Source organism: Phyllobates terribilis, unplaced genomic scaffold (genome assembly GCF_046119375.1).
Source record: "Phyllobates terribilis strain yellow unplaced genomic scaffold, ASM4611937v1 Scaffold_9__5_contigs__length_417890890, whole genome shotgun sequence".
NCBI classification, from domain to species: Eukaryota; Metazoa; Chordata; class Amphibia; order Anura; family Dendrobatidae; genus Phyllobates; species Phyllobates terribilis.
The window spans coordinates 179,496,359-179,516,489 of record NW_027362769.1 but is presented as its reverse complement, the minus strand read 5'-3'; the positions used below and the strand labels follow the sequence as shown (position 1 = coordinate 179,516,489).

General features: G+C 46.5%; 1 protein-coding gene across 1 annotated transcript in view; it reads right to left on the bottom strand.

The window, feature by feature from the left end:
- The window catches only part of MARCHF4 (membrane associated ring-CH-type finger 4), a 92,231-nt gene that overhangs the window by 24,077 nt on the left and 48,023 nt on the right, over positions 1–20,131 (bottom strand). The window contains exons 2-3 of the mRNA XM_073647465.1: positions 17,263–17,424; positions 14,242–14,434 (exon numbers count right to left, since the gene is read on the bottom strand). Coding sequence (XP_073503566.1) covers positions 14,242–14,434; positions 17,263–17,424 — 355 coding nt within the window. The remainder of the gene's footprint in view (positions 1–14,241; positions 14,435–17,262; positions 17,425–20,131) is intronic.

The window sequence follows — 20,131 nt, the reverse complement described above, 5'->3', positions numbered from 1 at the left end:
TGGACTGCAGAGGTAGAGTCGGCCTTTCAAGAAATGAAGGTGGCGCTGTGTAAGCAACCGGTGCTGGTGGCCCCCGACTTTAAGAAAGAGTTTATACTCCAAACGGACGCCTCAGATGTCGGTTTGGGAGCAGTCCTTTCCCAGGAGATACACGGGGAGGAGCACCCTGTCCTTTACCTGAGTAGAAAGCTGTCCTCCTGCGAAAAAAATTATTCGGTCATAGAAAAAGAGCGCTTGGCCATAAAGTGGGCAGTGGACACGTTACGGTACTACCTCTACCAGGTCGAACATTTCGACTAGTATCCGACCATGCCCCAGTCAGAAGGATGAGGGAAACAAAGGGAAAAAATGCCAGGGTCACCCGCTGGTTTTTAGCCCTACAGGATATTACTTCCATGTAGAACACAGAGCAGTGAAGCTACATGGTAATGCCGATGCCCTCTCGAGAATCCCCTGTCTGGCAGTAGAAAGTTCCAAGCCCCACGGCTTTAGGCAGAGGGGGGAGGTATGTAAGGTGGCTAATGGTCGCGTAGTCGAAGGGAGGTATGTATTACAGAGATGGCTGGTCTCTGTGATGTAACCCGGAGTATTTTCTCTAGTGCACGCCTGCACTAAGCTGTCTGATTGGTGCACCTGGGAGCCGGGGTACGGCTTGCTAGGAGAGAATGGGCGGGTCCAGCAACCCACATACCTCACCTCTGGGTGTGGTTACCAGCCTATATAATGGAGGCTGTTGTTTGGCACATAGTCTGTGTTTGGAGGGAGATGGCATCCTGTGTGTTGTCTCCAGACTGAGCTGTGTGCTGGAGCTTACCAGCCTGTGCGCCCCCTGTTCTGCTTTACCAGAGACTTTGCTAAAAGGACTGTTTTACTTTTGCCTGGAATAAAGGCTGTTTGTTTGCATTTTTCTTTTCACAGTTTATGAAGCCAATGAACCGCTATGGACATTTAAAGAAACATGCCTCCTTTTTGCCTCTCAACGCACCTGAGTGAGTGCAACCCCTACAATGGATAAAACATGTACGTGCAGCACAAATGTCTGAAGGAGGCCTTAGGCTGATGAGAGGAGATGTCACCACCTCCAATAGTATACTCCAAAAAACTAATCAGCACCTTCCAGCAGAATAAAGCTATCTGTCTATCCATCTTTAGTATAAGCATTGTATATTTCTAAGTCTTAATCACTGGATGTTTTTACATTCTCCGTTTATACTAACAATTGTTACAATCTTTCATTGATACATTGTATTCGTACTGTGTGTTCTGATCCACATAAGAAGTCCTATGTCGGCGGTTTTCATGGAGACGGACGCTGACGACCTCTCTCCAGCTATTAGGGCTATATGGCTCTAGGCCGTCAGCACCAGCCACAAGTCATCAGAACCTCAGAATCGCTGTCACTGGGAAAGACGAATGTGAGTGACAGATATGAGCCGGAGAAGTGAAGCAGGTGAGAGGGAAGATAACAGAAAGTGAAGGAATCGGGTCACCAGCTCTGCTGTACCGACCAAACACTGACATATCCGCCAGCTTCTGCTGAGCTTACACTCTACAGGCGGAGAGGTCACTGCCGCATACAACCAGCATCAATGTGTCCGGCCTCCATAATGTAAGTCAAAGGTATAGAATAGAATAGAAAAGTCCACAAACAACCATCTGTGGGAGGTGGAATCAGAACACACTGTAATGTATGTACACAGCAGAATAGTGAGTGCAGCTCTGGAGTATAATACAGGATGTAACTCAGGATCAGTAATGTAATGTATGTACACAGTGACTGCTCCAGCAGAATAGTGAGCACAGCTCTGGAGTATAATACAGGATGTAACTCGGGATCAGTAATGTAATGTATGTACACGGTGACTGCACCAGCAGAATAGTGAGCACAGCTCTGGAGTATAATACAGGATGTAACTCGGGAACAGTAATGTAATGTATGTACACAGTGACTGCACCAGCAGAATAGTGAGTGCAGCTCTGGAGGATAATACAGGATGTAACTCAGGATCAGTAATGTAATGTATGTACACAGTGACTGCACCAGCAGAATAGTGAGTGCAGCTCTGCAGTATAATACAGGAGGTAACTCAGGATCAGTAATGTAATGTATGTACACAGTGACTGCACCAGCAGAATAGTGAGTGCAGCTCTGGAGTATAATACAGGATGTAACTCAGGATCAGTAATGTAATGTATGTACACAGTGACTGCACCAGCAGAATAGTGAGTGCAGCTCTGGAGGATAATACAGGATGTAACTCAGGATCAGTAATGTAATGTATGTACACAGTGACTGCACCAGCAGAATAGTGAGTGCAGCTCTGGAGTATAATACAGGATGTAACTCAGGATCAGTAATGTAATGTATGTACACACTGACTGCACCAGCAGAATAGTGAGTGCAGCTCTGGAGTATAATACCGGATGTGACTCAGGATCAGTAATGTAATGTATGTATACACTGACTGCACCAGCAGAATAGTGAGTGCAGCTCTGGAGTATAATACAGGATGTAACTCAGGATCAGTAATGTAATGTATATACACAGTGACTGCACCAGCAGAATAGTGAGTGCAGCTCTGGAGGATAATACAGGATGTAACTCAGGATCAGTAATGTAATGTATGTACACAGTGACTGCACCAGCAGAATAGTGAGTGCAGCTCTGGAGGATAATACAAGATGTAACTCAGGAAAACTCTGAAATTTAGATTGACAACATCTAATAAAACAACATTTGCTGAGAACAACTTCCTGACAGTCACTTGCAGAGATGCATTCAGATGCACCTGACTTGCCTCCTAATAGGACCCTCCACTATTGAGCTGTTAACATCTGCTGTGTTGCCAGCTCGAGTCGCATCACTTGAGTTCGGCACAGGACTCGGCTGCTGAGCAGCTGGAGAATGATCTTCAGCTCTGAAGTCCAGGCAGGAGGGGGCTGCATTGTAAGACTTCTGTGACTTGTATGTCGCTCTCTGGCATTCTGCCCTCGCTCTGTGCAGTAGAGCAGCAGGTCGGGACTTCATCCTGCAGAATGTCTTGGAGCTGCTGCTGGGTTATTCTCTGCACAGAGGGCGCCTGCTCTGCATGAGAATGGCATTGATTTGGATACAAGTGAGCGGAGCGCTCAGATGTTTTGGACAGAGATGTGATGGTTTCATGGCTGGCAGGAGGCAAATGTAATTAGGGCAGAGGATGGAAAGATCAAATCACAGTCACTCTCTGCTTTATAGCCCCATAGAAAGGAGAGCGGGATACATAAAGATCCATCACCTGTAACAAGAAATATGTACAGCTGCTATAACACGGGCATCTCCTGTATATAATTATATATGTACTGCCGGTATAACCTGGGCATCTCCTGTATATAATTATATATGTACTGCTGGTATAACCTGGGCATCTGCTGTATATAATTATATATGTACTGCTGGTATAACCTGGGCATCTGCTGTATATAATTATATATGTACAGCTGGTATAACCTGGGCATCTGCTGTATATAATTATATATGTACTGCCGGTATAACCTGGGCATCTGCTGTATATAATTATATATGTACTGCTGGTATAACCTGGGCATCTCCTGTATATAATTATATATGTACAGCTGGTATAACCTGGGCATCTGCTGTATATAATTATATATGTACTGCCGGTATAACCTGGGCATCTGCTGTATATAATTATATATGTACTGCCGGTATAACCTGGGCATCTGCTGTATATAATTATATATGTACTGCCGGTATAACCTGGGCATCTCCTGTATATAATTATATATGTACTGCTGGTATAACCTGGGCATCTGCTGTATATAATTATATATGTACAGCCGGTATAACCTGGGCATCTCCTGTATATAATTATATATGTACTGCTGGTATAACCTGGGCATCTGCTGTATATAATTATATATGTACTGCCGGTATAACCTGGGCATCTCCTGTATATAATTATATATGTACTGCTGGTATAACCTGGGCATCTGCTGTATATAATTATATATGTACAGCCGGTATAACCTGGGCATCTCCTGTATATAATTATATATGTACAGCCGGTATAACCTGGGCATCTCCTCCTTATAATTATATATGTACAGCTGGTATAACCTGGGCATCTCCTGTATATAATTATATATGTACAGCTGGTATAACCTGGGCATCTCCTGTATATAATTATATATGTACAGCTGGTATAACCTGGGTACCTCTTTATAATTATATATGTACAGCTGGTATAACCTGGGCACCTCTTTATAATTATATATGTACAGCTGGTATAACCTGGGCATCTTCTGTATATAATTATATATGTACAGCTGGTATAACCTGGGCACCTCTTTGTTATAATTATATATGTACAGCTTGTATAACCTGGGCACCTCCTCCTTATAATTATATATGTACAGCTGGTATAACCTGGGCACCTCTTCCTTATAATTATATATGTACAGCTGGTATAACCTGGGCACCTCGTTATAATTATACATGTACAGCTGGTATAACCTGGGCATCTCCTGTATACAATTATATATGTACAGCTGGTATAACCTGGGCACCTCGTTATAATTATACATGTACAGCTGGTATAACCTGGGCATCTCCTGTATATAATTATATATGTACAGCTGGTATAACCTGGGTACCTCTTTATAATTATATATGTACAGCTGGTATAACCTGGGCACCTCTTTATAATTATATATGTACAGCTGGTATAACCTGGGCATCTTCTGTATATAATTATATATGTACAGCTGGTATAACCTGGGCACCTCTTTGTTATAATTATATATGTACAGCTTGTATAACCTGGGCACCTCCTCCTTATAATTATATATGTACAGCTGGTATAACCTGGGCACCTCTTCCTTATAATTATATATGTACAGCTGGTATAACCTGGGCACCTCGTTATAATTATACATGTACAGCTGGTATAACCTGGGCATCTCCTGTATACAATTATATATGTACAGCTGGTATAACCTGGGCACCTCGTTATAATTATACATGTACAGCTGGTATAACCTGGGCATCTCCTGTATATAATTATATATGTACAGCTGGAATAACCTGGGTACCTCCTGTATATAATTATATATGTACAGCCGGTATAACCTGGGCATCTCCTGTATATAATTATACATGTACAGCTGGTATAACCTGGGCATCTCCTGTATATAATTATATATGTACAGCTGGAATAACCTGGGCATCTCCTGTATATAATTATATATGTACAGCTGGTATTACCTGGGCATCTCCTGTATATAATTATATATATACAGCTGGTATTACCTGGGCATCTCCTGTATATAATTATATATATATACAGCTGGTATTACCTGGGCATCTCCTGTATATAATTATATATGTACAGCTGGTATAATCTAGCTCAATGTTCCTGCACTCCTCCACAATGGAGCTTGTAATACCTAGAAGGTACAGAGTTGTACAGTGTTTGATGTCCGCTGCTGACAGATCAGTAATGAAAAACTGCAAATGCTGTTCTATTGATGCACATGACAAATGATTATCTTCTCAACATGTATCGACAAAGCAGCATTTGCAGTTTCAGTTCCCTGATCTGTCAGCAGCAGGCATCCATCACAGCTCAGCAATGTGGTGGAGCAGGAGTGCAGGAGAATTGAGCTCTACTAGAAGCAGCTAATATCACATGCTAACTATCCTCTGCTGCCAGAAGGACACGTTTTACCTGCACCGATACATTGTAACAGCTGTAGTCTAGACTGAATGCAATTGTGATAAACCCTCAGCTGTGCGCAGAGATGGGCTTGTAGCCACCATGTGTAAAGAGCAATGCTCCCATTCACTGACAGCAAGCAGAGATATTGAACACTGAGCCACTGAGCTGTAAAGTGCAATAGAAAGTTGGAGAAGGTGTCAGTCTCCACAGATTATTCTCCTCATTCTGGGATGCCATCATGTGTCGTGGGTCCTGGCGCTCTCGGAGGTCGGGTAATATGTAATTGGGTGCTGATGTGTCTGTACAGAGCTGTCAGCAGGCGCTCGGCTGTCAGCGGGTGAGATGTCCTCTGCTGCACCCTGGAAGCAGCCGCTGCAATCAGGCGGATGGGGGCTGCAATCAGGCGGATGGGGGCTGCAATCAAGCGGATGGGGGCTGCAATCAAGCGGATGGGGGCTGCAGCGGAGACTGCGGGTGACTCACGGGGACACATCAGGACAGCAGCGCCGAGGAGAAGGAGACGGCAGCAAATGTCCCAGAACACAGAACGTCTGCGCCGGCGTCCGGTATTTCCGACTGTCACCTCGGACGCTGCGATGCATCCCATCTACTGGTGACCTCCAGAAATCAGGGCTTTACTAGACACTACAACCCCCAACATGCAACACAGCATCTCTATGGGAAGTGTACCTAATCCACTCATGTTTGATAAGGTATCTAATCCTATCCTGTGTGATACTGTCTGCTGAGCTGTGTATCTAATCCTATCCTGTGTGATACTGTCTGCTGAGCAGTGTATCTAATCCTATCCTGTGTGATACTGTCTGCTGAGCCGTGTATCTAATCCTATCCTGTTTGATACTGACTGCTGAGCCGTGTATCTAATCCTATCCTGTGTGATACTGTCTGCCGAGAAGTGTATCTAATCCCATCCTGTTTGATACTGACTGCTGAGCTGTGTATCTAATCCCATCATGTGTGATACTGTCTGCTGAGCTGTGTATCTAATCCTATCCTGTGTGATACTGTCTGCTGAGCTGTGTATCTAATCCTATCCTGTGTGATACTGTCTGCTGAGCTGTGTATCTAATCCTATCCTGTGTGATACTGTCTGCTGAGCCGTGTATCTAATCCTATCCTGTGTGATACTGTCTGCTGAGCCGTGTATCTAATCCTATCCTGTGTGATACTGTCTGCTGAGCCGTGTATCTAATCCTCTCCTGTGTGATACTGTCTGCTGAGCCGTGTATCTAATCCTATCCTGTGTGATACTGTCTGCTGAGCTGTGTATCTAATCCTATCCTGTGTGATACTGTCTGCTGAGACGTGTATCTAATCCTATCCTGTGTGATACTGTCTGCTGAGCCGTGTATCTAATCCTCTCCTGTGTGATCCTGTCTGTTGAGCCGTGTATCTAATCCTAGCAAGTGTGATACTGTCTGCTGAGCTGTGTATCTAATCCTAGCAAGTGTGATACTGTCTGCTGAGCCGTGTATCTAATCCTAGCAAGTGTGATACTGTCTGCTGAGCCGTGTATCTAATCCTATCCTGTGTGATACTGTCTGCTGAGCTGTGTATCTAATCCTATCCTGTGTGATACTGTCTGCTGAGCTGTGTATCTAATCCTATCCTGTGTGATACTGTCTGCTGAGCCGTGTATCTAATCCTCTCCTGTGTGATACTGTCTGCTAAGCCGTGTATCTAATCCTATCCTGTGTATCTAATCCTAGCAAGTGTGATACTGTCTGCTGAGCTGTGTATCTAATCCTAGCAAGTGTGATACTGTCTGCTGAGCCGTGTATCTAATCCTAGCAAGTGTGATACTGTCTGCTGAGCCGTGTATCTAATCCTAGCAAGTGTGATACTGTCTGCCGAGCCGTGTATCTAATCCTAGCAAGTGTGATACTGTCTGCTGAGCCGTGTATCTAATCCTATCCTGTGTGATACTGTCTGCTGAGCCGTGTATCTAATCCTATCCTGTTTGATACTGACTGCTGAGCCGTGTATCTAATCCTATCCTGTGTGATACTGTCTGCCGAGAAGTGTATCTAATCCCATCCTGTTTGATACTGACTGCTGAGCTGTGTATCTAATCCCATCATGTGTGATACTGTCTGCTGAGCCGTGTATCTAATCCTAGCAAGTGTGATACTGTCTGCTGAGCTGTGTATCTAATCCTATCCTGTGTGATACTGTCTGCTGAGCCGTGTATCTAATCCTCTCCTGTGTGATCCTGTCTGCTGAGCCGTGTATCTAATCCTAGCAAGTGTGATACTGTCTGCTGAGCTGTGTATCTAATCCTATCCTGTGTGATACTGTCTGCTAAGCCGTGTATCTAATCTTCTCCTGTTTGATCCTGTCTACTGAGCCGTGTATCTAATCCTAGCAAGTGTGATACTGTCTGCTGAGCCGTGTATCTAATCCTCTCCTGTGTGATACTGTCTGCTGAGCTGTGTATCTAATCCTCTCCTGTGTGATACTGTCTGCTGAGCCGTGTATCTAATCCTCTCCTGTGTGATCCTGTCTGCTGAGCCGTGTATCTAATCCTATCCTGTGTGATACTGTCTGCTGAGCTGTGTATCTAATCCTAGCAAGTGTGATACTGTCTGCTGAGCTGTGTATCTAATCCTAGCAAGTGTGATACTGTCTGCTGAGCCGTGTATCTAATCCTAGCAAGTGTGATACTGTCTGCTGAGCCGTGTATCTAATCCTAGCAAGTGTGATACTGTCTGCTGAGCCGTGTATCTAATCCTATCCTGTGTGATACTGTCTGCTGAGCTGTGTATCTAATCCTATCCTGTGTGATACTGTCTGCTGAGCTGTGTATCTAATCCTATCCTGTGTGATACTGTCTGCTGAGCTGTGTATCTAATCCTATCCTGTGTGATACTGTCTGCTGAGCCGTGTATCTAATCCTCTCCTGTGTGATACTGTCTGCTAAGCCGTGTATCTAATCCTAGCAAGTGTGATACTGTCTGCTGAGCCGTGTATCTAATCCTAGCAAGTGTGATACTGTCTGCTGAGCCGTGTATCTAATCCTAGCAAGTGTGATACTGTCTGCCGAGCCGTGTATCTAATCCTAGCAAGTGTGATACTGTCTGCTGAGCCGTGTATCTAATCCTATCCTGTGTGATACTGTCTGCTGAGCCGTGTATCTAATCCTATCCTGTTTGATACTGACTGCTGAGCCGTGTATCTAATCCTATCCTGTGTGATACTGTCTGCCGAGAAGTGTATCTAATCCCATCCTGTTTGATACTGACTGCTGAGCTGTGTATCTAATCCCATCATGTGTGATACTGTCTGCTGAGCCGTGTATCTAATCCTATCCTGTGTGATACTGTCTGCTGAGCTGTGTATCTAATCCTATCATGTGTGATACTGTCTGCTGAGCTGTGTATCTAATCCTATCCTGTGTGATACTGTCTGCTGAGCTGTGTATCTAATCCTATCATGTGTGATACTGTCTGCTGAGCTGTGTATCTAATCCTATCATGTGTGATACTGACTGCTGAGCCGTGTATCTAATCCTATCATGTGTGATACTGTCTGCTGAGCCGTGTATCTAATCCTCTCCTGTGTGATACTGTCTGCTGAGCCATGTATCTAATCCTATCCGGTGTGATACTGTCTGCTGAGCTGTGTATCTAATCCTATCCTGTGTGATACTGTCTGCTGAGCCGTGTATCTAATCCTATCCGGTGTGATACTGTCTGCTGAGCCGTGTATCTAATCCTATCCTGTGTGATACTGTCTGCTGAGCAGTGTATCTAATCCTATCCTGTGTGATACTGTCTGCTGAGCTGTGTATCTAATCCTATCCTGTGTGATACTGTCTGCTGAGCCGTGTATCTAATCCTATCCTGTGTGATACTGTCTGCTGAGCCGTGTATCTAATCCTATCCGGTGTGATACTGTCTGCTGAGCCGTGTATCTAATCCTATCCGGTGTGATACTGTCTGCTGAGCAGTGTATCTAATCCTATCCGGTGTGATACTGTCTGCTGAGCTGTGTATCTAATCCTATCCTGTGTGATACTGTCTGCTGAGCCGTGTATCTAATACTATCCGGTGTGATACTGTCTGCTGAGCCGTGTATCTAATCCTATCCTGTGTGATACTGTCTGCTGAGCAGTGTATCTAATCCTATCCGGTGTGATACTGTCTGCTGAGCCGTGTATCTAATCCTATCCTGTGTGATACTGTCTGCTGAGCCGTGTATCTAATACTATCCGGTGTGATACTGTCTGCTGAGCCGTGTATCTAATCCTATCCTGTGTGATACTGTCTGCTGAGCAGTGTATCTAATCCTATCCTGTGTGATACTGTCTGCTGAGCCATGTATCTAATCCTGTCCTGTGTGATACTGTCTGCTGAGCTGTGTATCTAATCCTCTCCTGTGTGATACTGTCTGCTGAGCCGTGTATCTAATCCTATCCTGTGATACTGTCTGCTGAGCCGTGTATCTAATCCTATCCTGTGTGATACTGTCTGCTGAGCCGTGTATCTAATCCTATCCTGTGTGATACTGTCTGCTGAGCCGTGTATCTAATCCTATCCTGTGTGATACTGTCTGCTGAGCTGCTGTACCTGGCTTGGTGGGTACAGATTCCAGTAAATAATACATTGTCATTCCCATCTGCCCGGATCAGTGGGTATGCGGCCGAGTCTACATAGCAGAGATGGCAGGGCGCTAACGCCGGGTGACTTTACGAGCGGACGTCACATGAGCGCTTGTGAACATTACCGCCTTGGCTCCGTCAGTCATTGGTATCGCCGGCTGATATAATGCGAGCGCGGTTACACCGATTAATTCTGCTGCTGTAAAACCCTGGAAAAACAAATCATAAAACGCGTCAGCGCCTGATGGGCCTGAAGAGCTCGCTGATTTGCTCCCTTAGTAACGTCCTTCGCTGGTCACTGGGATGAGAAAAGAGAAAATGACTGCACCCCCCCCCCCGGCACAAAAAACATGATTCAGATGACAGAGCCCCCTTCTCGCCGTCCAGAAAAGCACCATCCGTAAAATGCAATGGGGGGCATCGTTCTGACGAGTGATGGCTGCGCCTCCTGCTGTTCCTTTCTCATGCAGATGGGATGACGTGAAAAAAACATCAAATTCACAAGATTTGTGCGGATTTTTATGGCTCTTTTTGTCTCATTTACTAGTGAAGACATTAACCGGCTGCGGCAGCTTCCGAGCGGCGGCTATAACAACGCTGCTCTGTAGTCGCTGACCATTTTTGGGAAGAGGAATTATTATGGCCCCGAGCATGCGATGACGAATCAGAACTTCTCCGCTGTACAAATGCTTGTCTGGCGGAAAAGGAGATGTAGGACGCAAAACGGTGCAGGAGGGGTGCACTGAGTGGCGCAGTAGGGGTGCACTGAGTGGCGCAGTAGGGGTGCACTGAGTGGCGCAGGAGGGGTGCACTGAGTGGCGCAGGAGGGGTGCACTGAGTGGCGCAGGAGGGGTGCACTGAGCGGCGCAGGAGGGGTGCATTGAACGGCACAGGAGGGGTGCACTGAACGGTGCGCTGAGTGTTGCAGGAGGGGTGCGCTGAACGATGCAGGAAGGGTGCGTTGAACGGTGCAGGAAGGGTGCGTTGAGCGGTGCAGGAAGGATGCGTTGAGCGGTGCAGGAAGGGTGTGTTGAGCGGTGCAGGAAGGGTGCGTTGAGCGGTGCAGGAAGGGTGCGTTGAGCGGTGCAGGAAGGGTGCGTTGAACGGTGCAGGAAGGGTGCGTTGAGCGGTGCAGGAAGGGTGCGTTGAGCGGTGCAGGAAGGGTGCGTTGAACGGTGCAGGAAGGGTGCGCTGAATGGTGCAGGAGGGGTGCGCTGAACAGTGAAGGAGGGGTGCACTGAGCGTTGCAGGAAGGGTACGCTGAACGGTGCAGGAAGGGTGCGCTGAATGGTGCAGGAGGGGCGCGTTGAACGGTGCAGGAAGGGTGCGCTGAACGGTGCAGGAAGGGTGCGCTGAACGGTGCAGGAAGGGTGCGCTGAACGGTGCAGGAAGGGTGCGCTGAATGGTGCAGGAGGGGCGCGCTGAACGGTGCAGGAAGGGTGCGCTGAATGGTGCAGGAGGGGCGCGCTGAACGGTGCAGGAAGGGTGCGCTGAATGGTGCAGGAGGGGCGCGCTGAACGGTGCAGGAAGGGTGCGCTGAACGGTGCAGGAAGGGTGCGCTGAACGGCGCAGGAGGGGTGCACTGAACGGTACAGGAAGGGTGCGCTGAACGGTACAGGACAGGTGATCAATGGAGGAAAGGGCCAGAGCAGAAGAACCAGCATCAGCTACCCCAACTAACACGTTTTAGGAACCACCCAACATCCTGGGAGACGCAGGGAGGCAGGTGCCCAGCACAATATTTTGGAGATGTGGTTCATGTTGGATTGGGACCTCGATGTATCTCTGGCAGAAGGTGCTGAAGCTTTTCCTGCCATTGTATCCTTTACGCCCCTATTCATTTCTCATTATGTGTTTTGAGCTGTGGCACTTTATGAATTTATGATCTATGATGCATTATGGACCCACTGGTATGGGGCAGAAGCTTCTCCTCCACAGTGATACTTCGCAGCTCAGGCCGCCCCCACATCCCAGCAGGGGCATTCGGCTGGGGACATCTCATGTAATTTCCCCCTCATTGTGCCCTTCCTGGAGCCGCAGTTTGTAGGTAGGCTGTAGGGCACTGCTATAGGGAGAACAGCCAGGACCCAATGACCCATTCTTCCTGTAAGAAGACATTAGTAGCAGCTATACTGTAGCACGTGGTAGGTGGTGGTCTCGGGTGAGGCTTGCATTGGTGACCCCAATCTGGAACACCCAGTATGGGTACAGGACAATTGTCCAGACAATTGCCCACCATTACACGGTCGGTGCAGATGCCGCCCTATGCGACCGAGCACCAAGTTAGAGATGGTCTCCAGTTATCCCGACCTCCGGGGTCAGTGGTGCCCGCTTATAGGGTACATGCCATAGATGTGGTGTAAACGCCGCTGTTCTGGATGTTTTATGGCGATAAGAGCCAAGAAGCTAAAAGACGTCTGGAAAAAAGGGGAGCCCTCCCAGACTTCAGGAAGAGGTGGCAAATCTCACAGAAATCGCTGGGGCGCTTTGCCAATGTTGGCGAATCGGCCTTTCTACCAACCCGCTTCACACAGAACCATGCCCATCACTTCCAGATGCTGCGATTTCTGACGAGCAGCTCGACACTTTGCAGACCCGGTTTTGTGGTGTCTCGGTGGCGGCGTCCCCTCTGAACTCCTGCCACGGGTAGCGCTAGGACCGCCACATTTACCGCCACACTTGCTGTGATCATTAACAGCTCATTAACAAACCACTGATCCTCCCGTGCCCGGCACCGGCGCTGCGTCTAGACACCGACATACCAGGGACCATCGTAGCGCGGCAACTGTAACGACTAATGGCAGCGGCACAGCAAACCCAGAGATAATTACAGCAGAAGCATCTTGACGGAGCCAGGCGGCCGCTCATCTCAGCTGCTCCGCACCAGTCATGTGACCAGTCCCCGGCACCGCAGGTATCTGTAGTGCCACTTGTGCCGCCACTGGTCTGATTCACATGTGAAAACAGGAGTCACGATACAATGTTACAATATCATTAAAGGGGCAGTACGAAATTAGAAAAACGTCTTTTTTTTTCTTCCTGCACGTAAATATACTGGAGTACCAGAGCCAGCCATTATCAAAGGTGGCGCTATTTCTAGAAGACAGCAGTCACATTTTTTTTTAATCCAGGACATTCCCTTTAATACTGAGTGGCCAGGTGATTGGGCAGTGCTGGGTCCAGCAATTAGACAATTATCCTAGTCCTTAGCTTAGAAACAACGCCACACCAGGACACAGGTTGTATGCGGTATTGCAGTTCATCCTAATTCATTTGGATGGAGCTGCAATACCAGACACAACCTGTGATCAGGGGTGGCGCTGTTTCTGTAGGGAAGCAGCCATGTCTTACCAGTCATGAATAACCTCACAGCACGCGTACGGTAGAATTCCTTTAATCCATCATAGGAAATTCTGCTAATCCAGATCTTGTTTAAGGCGCAGACTAAAGGCAGGGCAATTTCTTTAATTCATTAGTGACTTTTTTGCTTATTTTTTGGGGGGTTTCTTGCTTGTTTTTTTTTTTTTGCTCGCCTGTTTTGTTTTTTTATGTTTTCGATTGTGAGCAGGTTTTAGGGTTTTCAGATATTTTTGGATGATTTATCAATTGCAACTTTTCAAAAAGTCACTAAATATTTTGTGCAAATGTTCTACAGTCCCAACTGGAGAGATTTTACGTATGCCTGAATTTTTGCACAAATTTTGCAACATTTTAATGGAACGTGACACTTTTTGAGCTAAGAATGTCACAAAAAATATTAAAGGCAACAATTTATTTATTTATTTTTAAATAATTTTTTTTTTTTATTATTTTGGGCAAAATTCATGAACCGCATCAAAAAGGACAATAAATACCAAAAGACAAAAAAAAAAGTGATGAATTGCACCTTCATCTTTATCTCACCTATACACACGATGTCCATGAATCCGTACATCCCGTAGCAGATCTGGAAGAGCAGGTCCTGACGCTGCCATTTGGCTGAGGGGCTGAATGTTGACCAGATGAGCCACGAGATGCTGGCAATGAGGAAGAGGGAGCCCAAGATGGCAGCTGCAATCTGCACCTTCTCAATGACGGTCAGCGAGATGGCTTGCCACTGGAAATAAGAGGGAGACATGGCTGAAAGCAAGAAAAATCCTGCCGCATCTGCAGGGACTGTGCACTGCTGCTTCCAGCTCTCAGCTCGCGTTCGCACCGGCGGGACTCGTGTGAAATGCATCAAAGTCATACTTTTAAATTAAATATATAAGTTTTGATTGCCATTTTCGTACAATATTCTGTGCTGATTATGATTAGAATATCAGATAATATAATTAGATATATTTAGTCCTGTTTTCCAGGAGCAGAGCTCCAAACCCCCTGCATAAACGTAATGATAAAATTTTGTCTGCCTGCGGTCAACACTAGGGGGAGCTGAGGAGCCCCCTGCATACTGTGTTACTATAGTATTCCTAAGCTCCCCCTAGTGGTGGCTGTAGGGAGTGGACTTGTTGTCTGTATCTATTCAAGGAATTTGGAGCTGTAAAAACTGATTACTGTAAAAATATATTAAGACACTAATCAGCCCCGGAGTTTGGACCTAAAAACGGCATCAATTTTAAAATGTGAATTTACATTAAAAAAATAGGAAAATGCGTCATTTATGCGCTGTGTGAACCCGGCCTTAGACCCTTCAAATGTCAAACCCTTCATTGTTTTCCACGCAGTCACTGACTTGCACGGCCGAGTCCGATCTGAATATTGGATCAAACTCAGGTATGCAGATTCTGTGTGTCTCTTACTGAGCGGATTGCTGCAGTTTGATAAAATCCCAGTTTTCTCTGCTGCAGATTTACCAGTTATCTGAATGCTGAGCCCTGTATAACCCCACCTGAGTACACTGTGCATAGGCAGAAAGCTGCCAATCAGTGGTGGGGGCGGGGTTATACAGAGCTCATGAATATGGAGGACTACATGGGAGCTAGGTTACTACTCCTCCAGTGATAATCTCCAGCTGGTAAAACAGTGATCTTATCAAAACTACAGCAAGCAGCCTAGTAAGTGACACTTCGCAGGAATCAGGGTCTCTACCCCTACACTACAATTCCCATTTAAATAAAACGCGCGTTAGGAGTCAGTCTGTGATACACCTCCTGTACATGGTATGTTACCTTAATTATCTGCTTTACTAGTACTGCAGTCTCCTATGCACTTGGGCACTTTACATGATTTAATCCTCTGTTAACTGTATTTATTTGCACTGACACTTTATCATTTATTCTTGGATACAGTTTTTCATGTATTTCTTTTGTAGTTTGCTCCTATGCTTTCTAGAGGATTCTCTATTTATATGATACTGTTAAGCTGCAAACTTTTTTGGGCATTTAGTCTCTGTATATTTTCTATGCTAATGTTTACCTGATTATTGAGACATCTGCCACTGCCCAGACTCAGTACTTGTGTGTATCCCATACATGGTTGTCCTCCTGTTCGGATTTTTGCTTCTTTTATATACTTACTTGTTTGTTACCTAGTTGTTTAATAAAATCATGCATTTGTTTAGAATTTTTGCTGAGTAAGGCTATGTGCCCACCATGCAGAAATGCTCCAGATTTTTCCTGAGCGTTTCTGCATCTCCCTGGCAGAAAAAACGCATGCGGATTGTACATGTGGATTGTGCATGCGGATTGTACATGTGGATTGTGCATGCGGATTGTGCATGCGGATTGTACATGCAGATTGTGCATGCAGATTGTGCATGCGGATTGTACATGCGGATTGTACATGCGGATTGTGCATGCGGATTGTACATGCGGATTGTACATGCGGATTGTACATGCGGATTGTGCATGCGGATTGTGCATGCGGATTGTACATGCGGATTGTACATGCGGATTGTGCATGCGGATTGTGCATGCGGATTGTGCATACGTTTTTCCTGCCAGGGACATGCGGATGTGAAGCGTTCTTCACATGCGATTTCGCATGCGGGTTATCAAGCGATTTTAACATCACTTGGAAAGTGCTTGACAACTTGGTCACACTATATAAATCCATGCAACCGGCATATATAGTGTGACCGTAAAGAATGGTGAAAAATAAACATTATACTCACCTTCTGATGGCCCCCGGTCTCCTTCTCCGGTGGTGTGTTGGGCGGCTCGCGGTGGTCTAAAAGGACCTTCTATGACGTCATTTAGTCACACGCGACCGCCCACGTCAGACGTCACATGACTAAATGACGTCATGGAAGTTCCTTTTAGACCATCGCGAGCCACTGGGGTGCCAGGACGCATCACTAAGGAGACCGGGGGCCATCAGAAGGTGAGTATATGTTTATTTTTTATGTTATTCTTTTTTTTACAGGCACTATGGTACCCGGGTGTGGATGAGAGTCTCCCCTTCTCCAGACCCGGGTACCATCCGCACATTGAATAGTTTAATATCCGCTTGTGCACATGGAGTGATGCGGATATTAAGTGATTCAATGCAAGTCAATGGTGGTGAAAACGCCGCAATTGCGCAAAATTAATGGACATGCTGCGGATTTTTCCGCAATGATAATCCGCAGCGGAAATTTCCACAGCATGCGGATTATCATTGGGGAACATGGCAGACCTTCTACCAAGCGTTTTTTAAGCGTTTCCGCGGCGAAATTGCAACTGCAGAAACGCCTAAAAAACGCATCGTGGGCACACAGCCTAACTGTCTGTAGGTTATTCATTCCCTTTTAAATATGTAAAAGCACAGCTTCATTAAACTTTGTTATAATTTTGTGGAAAATCACAGCAGAAAAAAAAAAACAAAGAAAAAGAAACACTCGTACATTCCAACAGCAACAAGAAAAAAAGAAAATATTTAAAACGTGAAAAACTCCTAACACCCGTAGTAAAGAACTGAACTAAGGAGTGGCGTCATCAGTGCGTCCTGGCCGGGGTCACCTACCTTTACCTGAAGAGGGTTCTTTGTACTTATGGCGATGACGTGGTACTTGTAATAACACAGCTCACAACTCCAGGACCCCCGCTCACTTATCCACTTTATCAGGCAGGGCTGGTGCGTACAACGTACCGACCCGTCACAGCGACACGGACTCAGCAGCTCCCCCTGCAGGATACAAACAGAAGTACTCTCATGAAAAGTGGCACGCTTATCTGGCTGGGGCAGTTCTGCAGCTACAGACAGCTGACCTATACCTAATATTGAAAATGTATTTTGAAACAATGTAAAAGCTTTACGAAATGCAAATGTGTATCAATTCCTGAGCAGATGATACATGCATCCATATCCTGCTGATAAAGAACAGCAGCTTGCATGTAACTGATAATGGACTCTGTGTGTACTATCCCTTTAAACCAGGTTTCCGGTTTAGGGATCCTTTTAGATTTTGAGGTTTCTCCTTCATAAAGGGTTTCATTTTAATAATGAATAGTTCTGCTACTTTCTATTTATTATTATTATTATTTATTTTTAAAGCCTCATTCATTCCAGGGCGCCGTACATTTGATTTAAATGCCTTCTCGTGTTCTTGATTTTTCTTCTTGCTTTAAATGAATGGACCGTTCTTGTTTCCATCCACCAGACGCTTATTCCTGACCTAATGTGTGTCGCAATTGTATTGTACGGTAAGTTTGCGATCAGACTTTATATCTAAGAGATAACAAAGAATAGTTTATGTTCAGAAAACCTTGAAGTTAGTTGCATCCAATTGAGCTATGCGGATACATGAACGCCCCCATCTTCTGGTCTACAGCATCTATGATTTCACACACAATAATCTGTGATAATACCGCCATATAGAATAGAAATTATGCTGCTATACAGAACCCAAATGTTACCTCTGCTGTACATGCTGTACTAATGAGAATCATTATCTGATGCTAAAGTAATACTGCTGTACAAGACCAAAATAGTACTGCCATATGGTACCCTACATGTTGTGTCCAGTAAAAGGGAAGAGAAGTGTTTTCATCTTAGAAATCATAAGGATATGCCCTAAATGCCTGGAAGATGAGTCCTACCAGTGAAACCCAGACAGCAGGGGTCCCCGTCCTCCTCAGACCAATGTTGTGCACTGGCTGCTGTTAGCGGCGGGGTGCCTGTGCGGCCGGGGTGCCTGTGCGGCGGGGTGCCTGTGCGGCTGGGGTGCCTATGCGGGGTTGCTCTCTCCATTGAGTTCTATGGAAGCTCCAAGAAAACAGCTGAATGCAAAAAGCCTCCCCAGCAGCCCCCAAGTCCAGAGTGCAGGCCATTATACCTCCATAAAGTGACGAATGCCAAGGGGCAGAACAAGATAAGACCCCAGAAGTGCTAAATAAATATCCTAGTAGAGTATGAAAATGCCAAATACCGAAGTGAAGCAAGAAACCCCATCTTAGCGGTGCAAAACCAGCAGAGCAGTGCAAAATACTCCTTCCCGGCAGCACCAAATACTACAGAGCAGAACCAATACCTCCTCAGAAACCGATATCAGCTGCCGGGGAAAGGGCAGAAAATAAGGGGCAGCGCCGGGAATATTGAGGCGTCACAGACACTCCATGTATTTGGCCTCCACGTGCCTGTATGACCTCCCTACAACGCCTGGGCATGCTCCTGATGAGGCTGAGTATTGTGTGTGGCCTCCACGTGCCTGTATGACCTCCCTACAACGCCTGGGCATGCTCCTGATGAGGCTGAGTATTGTGTGTGGCCTCCACGTGTCTGTATGACCTCTCTACAACGCCTGGGCATGCTCCTGATGAGGCTGAGTATTGTGTGGCCTCCACGTGCCTGTATGGCCTCCCTACAACGCCTGGGCATGCTCCTGATGAGGTTTCGGATGGTCTCCTGTGGGATCTCCTCCCAGACCTGGACTAAAGCATTCGCCAACTCCTGGACAGTCTGTGGTGCAACGTGACGTTGGTGGATGGAGCGAGACATGATGTCCCAGATGTGCTCAATCGGATTCAGGTCTGGGGAACGGGCGGGCCAGTCCATAGCTTCAATGCCTTCATCTTGCAGGAACTGCTGACACACTCCAGCCACATGAGGTCTGGCATTGTCCTGCATTAGGAGGAACCCAGGGCCAACCGCACCAGCATATGGTCTCACAAGGGGTCTGAGGCTCTCATCTCGGTACCTAATGGCAGTCAGGCTACCTCTGGCGAGCACATGGAGGGCTGTGCGGCCCTCCAAAGAAATGCCACCCCACACCATTACTGACCCACTGCCAAACCGGTCATGCTGAAGGATGTTGCAGGCAGCAGATCGCTCTCCACGGCGTCTCCAGACTCTGTCACGTCTGTCACATGTGCTCAGTGTGAACCTGCTTTCAACTGTGAAGAGCACAGGGCGCCAGTGGTGACTTTGCCAATCCTGGTGTCCTGTGGCAAATGCCAAGAGTCCTGCACGGTGTTGGGCTGTGAGCACAACCCCCATCTGTGGACGTCGGGCCCTCATACCACCCTCATGGAGTCGGTTTCTAACCGTTTGTGCAGACACATGCACATTTGTGGCCTGCTGGAGGTCATTTTGCAGGGCTCTGGCAGTGCTCCTCCTGTTCCTCCTTGCACAAAGGCGGAGGTAGTGGTCCTGCTGCTGGGTTGTTGCCCTCCTACGGCCCCCTCCACGTCTCCTGGTGTACTGGCCTGTCTCCTGGTAGCGCCTCCGGCCTCTGGACACTACGCTGACAGACACAGCAAACCTTCTTGCCACAGCTCACATTGCTGTGCCATCCTGGATGAGCTGCACTACCTGAGCAACTTCTGTGGGTTGTAGAGTCCGTCTCATGCTACCACGAGTGTGAAAGCACAACCAACATTCAAAAGTGACCAAA